We start from the raw sequence: 13,273 nt of genomic DNA, 5'->3' as shown, positions 1-13,273 counted from the left end.
CTCTGCTACCATTGGGGTAAAAAGTACAGGAGCCCAAATACAAGCTCTCAGCAGTACAAGGAGAGCTTCTTCCCTGCTGCCATCAGATTCCTGAATGAACAATGACCCACAGACACCACTTGGCTTTAACTTTTTCTTGCACAGTTTTTATTTATTTTGTACGGTGGGTTATATAAATGTTTGCACTGTGATCCTGCTGCAAAACAACCAATTTCATGACAGTAAATTCTGATTTAAATATGCTTCACCACTGCCAATAACTTCTGTGCTATTTGTATTGTCCAAGAATTCGTTACTTGTTTCTTTCAGTTTTAGCTCAAAGACTAGTGAGAAATGTTAATTTAAAATCTCACCCATCTCCACACAAAAATGGCATGTTTAATGGAAGCAATTATGTCCCAGATTTTACTCTTAATACACCTATGGAATCACTTGGGATTTCTTTTATCTTGTCCACCAGCTCCATCTTAAGTCCTCTTTTTGCCTTTCTTATTTTTCTCTTGAGTGCACTCGTACACTTCTTATGGATGAAATGAATTGTTTGATCCAGATCTCTTAAATCTGACCAAAGCCTCTCCTTTTTCCTGACCAAAGCCTCAAAATCCCTCATCAACCAGGCATTATTAAACTTGCCTGCCTTTACTATTGCCATGACGGAAACATGCAATAGCAGTTGGAAAAATAAAAGCTGTTTTTAAACCTTGGGGTGCCAGAGTTTAAATGTTTTTACCTTCTGGCTGAAGCAGTGCGAGAGCATGACCAGGACAAAAAGGATCCTTTTGAGGTTGGCGGCTTTCTTGAGGCAGCGCCTCATGTAACTGCCTTCAATGGATGGGAAGCTGGTGCCAAGCTTTGCTAAGTTTACTACTTTCTGCAACCTTCTGAATTTCCAAACTTGGCCATGATGCAGCCAGCCAGAATACTTTGTAGAAATTTGGTAAAGCATTTGTCAACCTGCTGAACCTCTGGCTCTTTAGAAACTCGAGGCCTTCCCAGTTGCCTTGATGTGCTGGCCCCAGAAGAGCTACTGTTATATATGGATATTGAGAAACTTGAAGAAACTAACTCTCTCCACTGCTATCCCACCAATGAAGACAGGTGCATGACTCCCCTTCCTAAAGCCCCGAAGTCCATGATTTTGTTTCTGAGGCACAGATGGCTGTGGAGATAGAAGATGCTTTGATTTTTAATGGTTCCAAATTGGAAGATTGCAAATGATACCCAGCTAATTAAGAAAGGCGAGTGAAAGAAAATGGACAACTACCTCTAAGCCTGACAACAGTCATTTGGAAATTGGTTGAATTTCTTTTTTTTTTTAATTATTATCTCATGACAGAAAATGATAATATGATTAAGCTGTGTCACCGTGGAATTATGAATGGGAAATTGTGATTAATCCAATGGAGTTCTTTGAGAATTCAGCTGGTAGAGTAGATGGAAGTGGGGGAAGCCTTTTGATAAGTTCTACCATAGAGAGTTGAACAAGATTAAAGCTTCAGTTTCAAGTAAATGTAATTTAATTTCAGGACAAGAAGGCAACTATGACTAATAGATATAGGGCAGGAAATGTTTGAGGTAGCATATCAACCATGAACTTGTTGAAAGGCAGTCTTAATTTATTAAGTCCCAACTTATTTTTTGAATTTCTCATTTGATTACCTGAACTTCTGTGGTGAAAGCTGCCATTTCTAAACATTTAAGCTTTCCAGTTTTCTTGGTTGTTTATTAAAATGATCATTAAAATTCATCCTAAAATTAAAGTTCCATTGATTGGTGAAATGATTTATTTGCCAAATTCGGTTAGTGAATTAAAAACAACACTTCCTGATCATAATTATGAAGTCATTGAAGTGTTGAACTTCTACATGCTGAAATCTTTTTTTTTAAATACCTTCAGATTTTCCTTTTCAGAACAAATAAATGTGAGTTGGTAAAATCATTGGGTGTGTAATTGATATAAAATGTATTTCTCTAGCTAGAACATGTATTCTCCTCCAAACAACGTTTTGAATGGCATTGGATATCTTTAGATGTTGTACAGTAAAATCCCCCGTATCCAGAATTCAAGCAACCTAACCAACCAGCAAAAGAAAATAGAGGAGATAAATAAATAGATCTAAATTATTAAAAATTTAAATAAAAGTTTAAAATTGTAAAAGTAAATGTTGTCCAAAGCAACACACAACCCCTTAGTGAAGATGGGAGCAAATATTAAGCCAGCGGAGTGCCTTGGACGTGCCCCACCCACAGCAACTGTTTGAATAAAGTTTCAAGGTTGTGTTTGAATAAAATGTCGGCACTGAGAATGAAAAGCTGGCCAATGCCACTGGGGCGACTGTCCCAAAATATCTCTCTATCCCTGCCTAGTAAAAGTCTTTAACTTTATTAGTATATTATTAAGTATATTAGTACGGCTTTATCTATTAAATTGGGGATTGGGCCTTAATTATGACGATGGCACGGTTAGAGTACTGATTAGCGCAACACTGTTACAGCGCTAGCGAATGGGGTTCAAATTTAAATTTTATAAATTACAGGAATTAGCTGATTAAAGTGAGCCTTACATAATTAAGGACTACAAAACTGATTTTTTAAAAATTACTTTATATTTTAACTTGACTTTAATCTTTTAAACTGTTTATTCTTGTTCTTAATGCAGGTGTTTTTAGTTAGGCACTGAAAGCGTGTGTCTCAGGCAACCGGAAAATTCATGCATCTGCAATCCACAAAAAAATGGTTCAGCACAGACTAGAAGGGCCGAAGGGACCTGTTTCTGTGCTATAGTGTTCTATGGATCTATAGTATCCGTAATCCCAATAGGTGCCAGATACTGGGGATTTTACTGTTGTATGAGACACTTTGAGAATAAGATTTGTGTTAATTGAGGGTGATGCTCAAATTCAGTCTGGAATTGTCATTTTGGCCTGTTTATTTTCCATCCAAATTCTCACTGTACTATCTATTTGTGCTCTCTCTCTCTCTCTCTCTCTCTCTCTCTCTCTCTCTCTCAATAGATAAATTTTATATATATATATATATATATATATATATATTTCAAATGACTTTGATGTTGCAGTGAGACTTCATGTCTGTTTTGCTGTTTTGCACTTCATCGGTGTGAAGTTGAAAAGCACTTGAGGTGTATAGTGGATCCAATTCTCTTGATTCAATGCTGCAACCATTGATAAGGAATGATCATTATAACTAGAGGCCTTGTGGCCTTGCCTTTGAGTTGTAAACCATTGATGTCTATCTCGAGGTGTTTGCAGTGAGGTGGAGATTGGCCCTGAAAGATTTCTTGAGCCTGCTTTTTAAACACCGGTAAAACCCACCAAGGCAAGTGATTTTTCATCGTCATTAGTGAGTTCTCATTTGGCTCAATCCCAACTGAAATTGTGCACGGAAACCAATTCTGAAATGAGAATGGTTTTCTTGCTTGGAATGAATGAATTTGCCCGTTCCTGAGTTTGTGAATTAAATAATGAAGTTTTGTGGAGAATGACCAAGTTCTGGGAGATGAATGAAAATGTGGCTTGCTGAGATCAGTGTGTTTGGAGAGCTAGAGTGGGAACCAGCTGAAAGCATGAGATTGCTTTTGATGAGTGAACAAGCAGTTCTGCTGAAGGAAGGAGTAGCAATCTATTTCACCTAATTCAATTTTAGTAGGAAATTGGGGTAGCAGTCGGTGTTCCTGAAACCACGTCTTACTGATGAAGCAGAAAGACGATCAGGAACAATCCCACATCTGGGTAGGTAACCCCCGAGTCACCAAGGTACATGAAGCAGTAATCCTACTGCCATGAGTAAAGTGGAGGCAGACTTGAAGTGACCTCGGGTCACATTGCACCATCTGATTCCACTATGGGATTCAACCTTTTTGTGCTCAAGATAACTGACTGATGCAAAATTGTCTCTCCAGGCAATGAAATCTATCTTGTACAGCCTCCCAAGCAGTTAACATTTCTGATTTGATCATCACCTGAGTAGTTGTTTTAAACTAGATTCTGTAAATCACTGAGACATTTGACAGAACTTTGCTTTGCTCATTCAGGGAGAATTGGTGACGGCCTCAAAAGCAATCATTGAAAAGGAATACCAGCCACGAGTAATTGTGAGCACTGCACCAAATCCCTTCAACAAATTGACAGACCGTGAACTTGATGAATATCGCAAAGAAGTTGAACGCAAGCAGAAGGGGCCTGAAGGCAAGTTCTAATTACTGTTTTTACTAAGAGTTCTTCAAAAATCTATTTTAAAAAAGACAAGTATCATTGCAATGAAATCTGGTGTCATTGTGCACCATACTCAAACTAAATCATGGATCACTTTCTCATTGGAAATTAACTGCGAGCAGTCTTTCCTTGCATTGTCCCATCAAACGTTTGAAGGCTGTGCTTGAGTAACCAATCTTTTCTCATTGCTTCGTCCAGATAGCTGGTCTTTTACTCCCTTCTGAAGGTTTCAGGACCTTTGTCACACCCACACTTGACTGGGTGGGATTTATTAAGCTGAGATGTCTGAACAACATCCTGAAAAAAGAACAAAATAATTCTTGTGGCAGCTGAGCATGAGCGTAAATTTGGAAACTTGACATCCATTAGTACTTTTATTATTAAGCCATCTGTGTCTGAGCTATGAAACCATCCAACTTTTGGCACCTGCATTCGGTGCCTGCATCTTTATTTTCCACCCACTTGAATCGAGAGATTATGTGCCTTTCATTTTCAATATAATATTGTCAATTTGCAAATGACGAGTGTGCTACTTAAAAATACATCTATGTAAGAAATCTCAAAATTATGCAGGATTGGAAATGGTAGTGCAAGTTAGTTCTTAGTGTAAGTAAGCGGCAAAAAGAATAAAAAGAGAATGGTGGCTGAGTGGAATGATCTACCGGAAGAAGTAGTTGCGGCATGGTCAATTCTGTCATTTAAGAGGAGGCTGGATGAGTGCATGGATGCGAGGGGGTTGGAGGGTTATGGGCATGGGAGTGGGTAGGTGGAACTGGTGGAGTTTCACGAAAATCGGTGCGGACCAGAAGGGCCGATACGGCCTGTTTCCATACTGTAAATTGTTATATGGTTAATGATCAGCTTAGAATAAGTTATTGGGCTTCATGAAAAGTGAAGTGGAACTGCTGGGATGGCACAGATGAGGAATCTGCATGAACCTATTGGACCAAATGGCCTTCTGTATCATATTAAGTAAATAATATCTCATGCTAACTAAAGTATCTGTCTCCGCTGACAACCATTTTAGTTCCATTACAGAACATAGAACATTACAGTACAGGTCCTTTGGCCCATGATGTTTTGTTGACCCACATATATATATATATACCAAAAAAAGCCCTAAACTCTCCCCACCTCGTAACCCTCTATTTTTCTGTAATCCTGTCTAAGAATCTCCTTAATGTTACTATTGTTCTAACCTCCACTACCACCCCTGCCAGTGCATTCCAGACACCCACAACTCTGTGTATATCAAAAAAAACTTGCCCCTGATGTCTCCCCTAAACTTTCCTCACTTCACTTTGTACAGATGTCTTTTGGTGTTTGCTACTCCTGCCCTGGGAAAAAAAGTGCTGACTCTCTACCTTACCCATGCCTCTCATAATCTTGCAGACCTCAATCAAGTCTCACCTCATCCTTCTTCGCTTCAAAGAGAAAAGCCCCAACTCTGCTAACCTTGCTTCATATTTTCCAATCCAGGGAACATCCCGATGAATCTCCTCTGCACCCTATCCATATCTTTCTTGTAATGAGGTGATCAGGACTGAACACCGTGTGGTCTCACCATAGATTTGTAGAGATTCAACTTTTCCTCGCTACTCTTGAACTCAATCCTCCAACTAATGAAGCTGCAAGAGATTTATAGAGCTGGAAATACAAATTCGAAAATCCTACAAAATACAGACCATAATATATTCGCTGTCATAACTCTATATTGTAGATTATAATTGTTTCAGGGATTGGCAGGAGAAAGAGATGCATCAATTCTTTGAACTATCAAAAGAACTCACTGAGTTAGCTGAAGAACTAAGCTTTTGATCCAAAATGTTGATAACTTTTCTCCCGCTGATGCTGCTCGAGCTGCCAAGTTCCTGCAACCGATTTGTTTTCTCCCCCCCCCACACACAAGATTCCAGCAAGATTATCATTTGTCTTAAGTTTTGGTTATTTTCAAAAAAATTAAGAGATGTTAAGGGCTGACTGGTACACCGGTAAAAGTAGATTTTGAGGGGCATCAATTATATTTTTAGGAGCTGTGTGCTCTTTAGAAGTAATGGTTTATCAATGGTATAGCTTTATCTGCATGTTATCTCATCTAAGCTGCAGTCCACAATGACGAGGTCTCGAAAGTTGGGTCCACCCAAATGTACGCTGATGTCAAGCCAGACAGCATGGCAGTTACACCACAAAAGCATCCTGCTCTGCAGCAACTAACTGTCACAGAACTTGATTGATCCAAGTGTCATCCATCCATGTGTGAATGTATAGATAATCAAGACCAGGCAACAGAAATACATTCTCACACCAGCCAAGAATGTTCTGCAGAGGTGAAGATTCCATGCACTTACGAAGACATCTTCAGACAGAAGCCATCTTTCAGCATACGCCAGATCTCCAAGCAATTCAGCCCAGATCCTGTGGATATAAAAGGATCTCAACACAGCCAGTTGCACCGTGCTGTGGTCACTTCTGGTGACCATTATTCTCTATCTGAGCCCTTGCATATTGGCCCAGAATATTTGAATGAAGAAGCACAACTCTATCCAATCAAAATCTGTGGATAATTTGATTTCTCTTCATCCCTTGATGTGCTGAATCTTCGCTATCACTGACCTGTATCTCCATTATGTTGATTAGTCTACTTTTCTGGTGGCTCAGTGGTGATTAAAATTCATTCTCATCTGGGCTTCTTGTGCTTGGTGGGCTGAACAACTGAATTCTTAATCTTCCGAGATGAGGTTATGACTCTCCATGAGTACTTGTGATTTCTTCGGACATGTGAAATGTTTTCGCCTTCTCTTTGCATGCAGTAGATTGCAGAAACAAAATACAATAGTGGCATTTATTTCTTCATAGTGCTGGGATTTCTGAGTTTTTCTGGCAAAGTTTACAGCAAGATCACGGAAATTGACCATTTAATTTCAACAGTGATGTATGTATATTTATTTTGTGTACACTTTGAGAGTTAGCTTATTTGGTGTGTGTTCTTGTAATAAAATACGAGGCGCTCCAGTTAGTGTAGCGGTTGGTGCAACGTTATTACAGCACCATTGACTGGAGTTCAAATCCAGCACTGTGGGTTTCCTCCCACCCTTCAAAACGTACGAGGCTGGAGGTTAATTAAGTGTATCTGGGCGTTATGGGCTCATGGGCCAGAAGGTCCGTGCTGCATGTCTAAATTTAAATTAAAATATTTATTACAGGAAGAACACATATTCTTGTCAAGTTTCTCCAATGGCTTGATAGAGCACGGCTTCATGTATCACATTCTTAAATGTGATATGTTGCAGAGAATTAAAAATTAAAATTAATACAGTTGCTCTGTTTAGTATTACAGGTGAACGTAACATAAACTGAAGCAGTTTTCCATTTTTATTTGAATACATTTGTACATATAAGCAACTCCAAAGATGTTAGCATTCTGGAATATACTCGACGAGAGGGATCTCTATACAAGAGGGTACACACTGACTAACTCTTGCCTCTGGTTTATGGGAGGAGATAATAGTGTCTTTTAAATTCCCCTCAAGTCAAGCAAGTTGGTTGACTATTTGGGGGTATCACTCTGCCACCAAGTATGGTAAATGATTCCTTTCCCATTTAACAAATACCAGAACAATAGAGGAGAATGCTCTAGGGCAATCTTGATTACAGCCTGGGCCTACTGTTCATCACAAACAGATTCAGTTCCAGCACAAGAATTAAATGAAGACCACAATTATCTAACTATGCATGTCCATAGCAGATACTGTTATAAACATCATGGTGGGGGGGGGGTGGGTTATATGCTGTGACTGTATTGGAAATTAACTTGCCATCTATGAATTGTACTCTTTTGTAAACTTTTGTCATTCTTCCTCTTTACTCAGAGTTTCCAGAACCCCAAACAGAGGAGGTAAAGGTCAATGACCAGCAGAGCCCTGCGGACCTCACCCCTACCCGCACTCCCCCCAGCACACCCACAAAGCCAGATGATGGTAAGATTCTTCAAGCAGTTACGTGCCCGCCTGTGCAGCACAATGGTTTGTGGTCTTTGGGGTGCTGAAGAAACTATTGGAGTGTGTCTTGGTGTAAAAACCATTCAACAATGTCCTCTCTGCCTTTTAATTGAGCAATAATGTACAAGACAGTGTGCAATATGATCATTGCATCCAATTGGAGAAATAGCTCGTCATTGTGCAATGGGTTTGTAAAATTAAGTTAATTGCAAAAATTTCAAGATACTTGCAGTGGTAACTGCAGGATAACCAATATGTTGTAGCTTGACATTTTTAAATACTAAAATATAAGCATTTAAAGAGAATTATTTGCCCACTTTCTTGTTTGTTGCTGCTATTGGATTACACCCCTCAATCTTCAATTCACCAAAAGCAGTTGACACTGACCATAGTTAGGAGGGTGTTTTGGGGATAGAAAAAAGGAGAAACACTAGAATAAATATGAGTAAAGAACAAAACTATATTTCCAGTTCCACAGGAAAGTCTGCAGATGCTGTGATTGTCGTACAATTCACAAAAATGCTGGAGGATCTCAGCAGGTTATGCGACGTCCACAAGAAGTAAAGGGATATAACCAACGTTTCAGGCCTGAACCCTTCATCAAGGTGTGAGCAAAAAGTAGGCAGGTGTCTGAATAAAAAAAGTGGGGGGAGGAAGGAAGAAGGAACAGGGGGAGGTCAACAGGCAAGAGAAAAAAGACTGAGGTGACAGGGAAAGGGGATGGCTTTCTGAATTCAGAGAGCTACCCCTCCTCCCATATCTTCTGCCCTCTTTGCACCTTCTTCCCTCTTCTCCTCTCCTCCACCCCAACCAGCCCCCCTCCCCCCACCCCGGCCTTTTTATTCAGGCACCTGCCTGGTTATTGCTCATTCCTTGACAAAGAGTTCAGTTTCAATACATTGGTTATATCCCTTTGCTTCCTATGGATGCTGCCTGCCCAGTTGAGTTTCTCCAGCACTTTTGTGTATTGCATTACATTTCCAAAACAATGTCTTTGATTCAAAAGGATCAGGTCAAAATCTAAGATAAAATGAATAAACTGCATTTAAAACAACAGAAGTGTTCTATATAATATATTACAATGGCATTAAATTTTCTCCAAGTGTCTTTTTAACAATATAATTTTATTTTGATGGGATTAGAGAAAGGGTGATTTTTGAATCGATAGCACCCAAAGCCTAGAGGGCTCAGTGATGGCCTGGGTCTATTGAACAGTAACCCTTTGCAAAGAGTGAAGATTTGGATAAGGGTAAGAAAAAAATCTCTAGAATTCATTGCAGCAGAAATTGTTTTATAATTGCCATAATTTCTAAATGTAAGTTTATTTAGCAAGGCTTTGGATTAGATTACAGTGTTGACCGCAGTTTGATCTAGTATTTGGAATGGTGTAATCCGATTTGTGTATCTTCTGTCACATTAGGGTCACTGTCATGTTGTAGCTTTTTTCATTCATTGATCTCATCTGATTTCTCTGTCCTGTAAAAAAAAATTTATTCTGTTACTTTTTTTTGGTTTAACAAATGGCTGTTATGAATGCATCGATTTTTCTACTTGTGCTTTTTTCTTCCACCCGCCTTCCTGTGGCTGCATTACAAACAGGAGCTGGATGTGCTAAAGAGTACCTTTTACCATAGTAAGTATTGTGCGTTCATGTACAGAGCTGCTTCAGTTAACCCTGCAAGACTACGTGCATGGCTTTCAGCTTTCCTGTTTACGCTTCCATTTCCTCCTGGTTAATAGATTTCAATAAGATGCAAACGCCTTCCTGAAACTTCAGAAATCTGTTTTACTTCACCTCTTGAAAAGCCAGTTTCTCACAAGAACATGTGCTACTTTTGTAGAGGAAGGGTCAAAGCATCCTCATTTTTAGATTTTTCTTGTATAAACGTACTGTATTCTGACAGAGGATATACTTTGAGCGTGTTAATAATGTTTATTTTTATTCGACAACTTTGTGTCTCCTTATGAAAGAAAGAACAATTTGTGTTAGTCTTCCACAACCTTGGGAAATACCTCAAGCCATTTAGAGCAATGAAGTGTGCTTTGAAGTGTAGAATGTTGTAATGTGCGAACTCCGCAGGCAAATATCTATTTTTATAATTTTGATTGAGAGATAAATAATTGATATGATCCTCTACTTTTTCTCAAAATATTTCCATGGGAATTTTTTTCACTTAACAGAACAGGTGTTTCATTTAAAGATGACCGTTTTGGAGTCTCAACCATGATATTTTTCAAATGGCAAATAAACCACACATTCTGATGACACAACACCCTTCATCAGAGCTGATCTAATATAATTCCTGTACTTGTTCAGTAAGCCTGTTGATCATTTGACTTTTTATTTTATTTGTTCTTTCAATTTAAATTTTTATTGACTTAATAAAAACTTAAAGGAACAAAGTCTCAGGGATATGGACAAAATAGTTCTACTTGAATTGCTTTAATTCACAAAAATATATCAACGCCATAGCCGCAAAGCCGTCTAACTCTTTCAAGCTTTGAAATAACTTGTTGACATTCAGCATTTAATGCATTAAGTCTATTAAGTCAATGTTCCTTTGTCTAATATTTTAACGAGAAAAAAAATTGAAAATGAATTATTTAGTCACCTCGTTAATGTAGTGGACAGATGAAAGTAATGAACGTGTGTGAACTAAAAGTGCAATAACTGTGTGTGAGACAGATGTGATCTCAAGTCTCCTGTACTTGGAGTTTGCCGCTGCTGCTGTTTCCCACCATGTTCTCTTGCCGTCGATTGGAGCATTTCCTCGTGGCCTTGTATTGTGAGGAAGTGCAGAGATTTAGTTGGATAAACAGGATTGTGAAGAACGCAAGTTCCTGAAGTGCTGAGATTAGAATACTCTTGACAATGACATTGTGATTGGGGTAAGAGGGGAGGATATACAGAGGAAGCGAGATGGTGGTGCAGGAGATAGGGTGAGTTCATAAACTTGGCTGGCAGATCATTCAGAACTGTCATGGATTTTTTCACATTTCTTTTTAAAAAGTGTGCACTTGTTTAAGTGCTGGAACTGGATCTTTCATATGTCTCATCTTCATGGAATTAAAGTGAATAACTTTTGAGAAATATAGCAGCATGTGACCAGGTAATCAGACATTCTAAGATCATGAGACATTCTAAGGATCCTCAAATAATAGGTTGTTTTTGGGAGATTTGTGAAGAAAAAAGGTCTTGTTTTTCATCAGTGTTCTTTGCCCTCGAGCTGATGATGGATGTTTGTCTTCTCGTGAAAACAATTTAAGTTGTATCAGCTTGGTATCCATTTGTTAAGTACTTTTCTCTTCCACTGAATCAGGGAATTATGTTCTTGTATCCCCAGGTTTCTCTGTGGATCTACACTCTCCAGGGTCCTGCCATTTACTGCGCAAGTCTTGTCCTGGTTTAAGTTCATTTATTGTGATTAGATTGTATGTATATATATATATATGTACATACAACCTGATGAAACAGCGCATCTTTGGACCATAGTGTGCACACAGACACCTAGTATACCCTAAACAAAAATGACATATATACATAGCAATCCAAAATAAATGTACAGTATATAAAATTAATTTACAGGTTTCTAGGATTTTAAAAAGCTATTTCCCAGCCTGGTAGTCCTGGTTTTTATGCTGTTGTACATCTTCCATGAAGGCAGTGTCTCAAAGATACTGTGAGCCAGATGGCAAGGGTCCTCAAGGATTCTTTGAGCCCTCTTTAAGCGCCACTGCCTGTAGGTATCATTGATAGAGGGAAGGGAGGTCCCAGTGATATTGTCAGCAGGTTTCAAAGTTTAGCTTTTCCGGTCTTTGGGGAAGTTCTTCAACAGGTGTCAGATACACAGTCGGTTCTGGAATTCCACAGATTCACACACTCTGGGAAAAGCAGTTCCTCCTCATCATCATCCTAAATCTACTCCCCCAAATCTTTAAGCTATGTCCCCTCATTCTAGTCTCACCAACCAATGGAAACAGCTACTTCTATTGTAGTGTCTGCTACAGCAGCGCTACAGAATAAAAAGACTTCCATACGGTGCAAGGGTGAACCAGTAACTGATTTTATTATTTGAATTCCTCGTGCTGCGCGTAAGGGAAGGCCCACTTCCAGTAATGTGTGCACCGGCTTCCAGAAGTGACATCAGTGCATAACGATGTCAATCTGGCCAGCAGTGCACCACCCGGAAGCAAGGAGTTCCCCTGGGCAACACGTGGTATTAACTAACCACAAGCTTCTCTTCAGGAGTGAAGAGGGACATGCGCCATATTGAGTTGGCCAACTGGAGTGACAATTCATCCTGTCAAACCGCGCGGTCGCTCAGCCCATTACACCATCCCCCCCACTCCCCCCCCCCACCAGAATCACCGCCGCCCACTGAGGATGTTACCATACAATCTCTGGGTGGTTGGCCTCTGCACCTGTCCAGGTCTGCTGCTTTGAGGCAGTTAATTGGGAATCTGTCCTGTCAGCCGCCTATGTCCAGTTCAACATGACACCATCTTTCTGAAACACCTTGACTGAGCCTTTGTAAGGACACTGAGGTGTATTTCTTTTTGTTCTCTCCATACAAAGACGAGGTCAATAGTCTGTAGGTCCGCGGGGATGTGGTAGGGTGGAGAGCTTTGTCAGGGCGGTGCCTGTTTACCCGCTTGCACCCTCAACATCTGGAGGACACAAGTGCTGGGCTGTGGGCCGGAGGGGTTAAAGTGAATGTCTCCAGGGATGGTAAGTGGGAAACCGTACAGCATCTCGGTGGACAAGGCTGATAGATCTTCCTTCATTGCTGTATGGATGCCGTCCACCCAATTCAGTCCTTTTAGTCGAGCTTTCAGGGCTGCCATAAGATTGTGGTGGAAACGCTTGACTAGGCCATTTGCCTGAGGATGGTAGGCCATGGTGTGGTGCAACTGGGTGGCGAGAAACCTAGTTAAGTTAGCCCAGAGCGACGAAGTGAACTGTGCCCCTCGGTTCGAAGTCGTGTGGGTCAGGACACTGAAACGTGCGACACCCGGTGGATAAAAAGGCTCTGGCACACATCT

General features: G+C 40.0%; 2 protein-coding genes across 9 annotated transcripts in view; one reads left to right on the top strand and one right to left on the bottom strand.

The window, feature by feature from the left end:
- The window catches only part of add1 (adducin 1 (alpha)), a 189,977-nt gene that overhangs the window by 170,657 nt on the left and 6,047 nt on the right, over window positions 1-13,273 (top strand). For 4 of the 8 annotated variants that reach the window (XM_069942029.1, XM_069942045.1, XM_069942051.1 and 1 more), the window contains 3 exons: window positions 4,052-4,205; window positions 8,102-8,209; window positions 9,830-9,864. In XM_069942029.1, the coding sequence (XP_069798130.1) occupies window positions 4,052-4,205; window positions 8,102-8,209; window positions 9,830-9,864 (297 nt within the window). Of the gene's footprint in view, window positions 1-4,051; window positions 4,206-8,101; window positions 8,210-9,829; window positions 9,865-13,273 lie in introns of those variants that run through there. The other 4 variants (XM_069942012.1, XM_069942040.1, XM_069942062.1 and 1 more) reach the window with 2 other exon arrangements.
- mfsd10 (major facilitator superfamily domain containing 10) overlaps window positions 9,534-13,273 on the bottom strand; it is a 61,918-nt gene continuing 58,178 nt past the window's right edge. The window contains exon 12 of the mRNA XM_069942094.1: window positions 9,534-9,706. Within this exon, the coding sequence (XP_069798195.1) occupies window positions 9,642-9,706 (65 nt within the window). The 3' untranslated portion in view covers window positions 9,534-9,641. The remainder of the gene's footprint in view (window positions 9,707-13,273) is intronic.

Source organism: Narcine bancroftii, chromosome 1, assembly GCF_036971445.1.
Source record: "Narcine bancroftii isolate sNarBan1 chromosome 1, sNarBan1.hap1, whole genome shotgun sequence".
In the NCBI taxonomy this organism is placed as follows: Eukaryota; Metazoa; Chordata; class Chondrichthyes; order Torpediniformes; family Narcinidae; genus Narcine; species Narcine bancroftii.
Note: the sequence above shows the minus strand (reverse complement) of the source record. Positions and strands in the feature narration are given on the sequence as shown.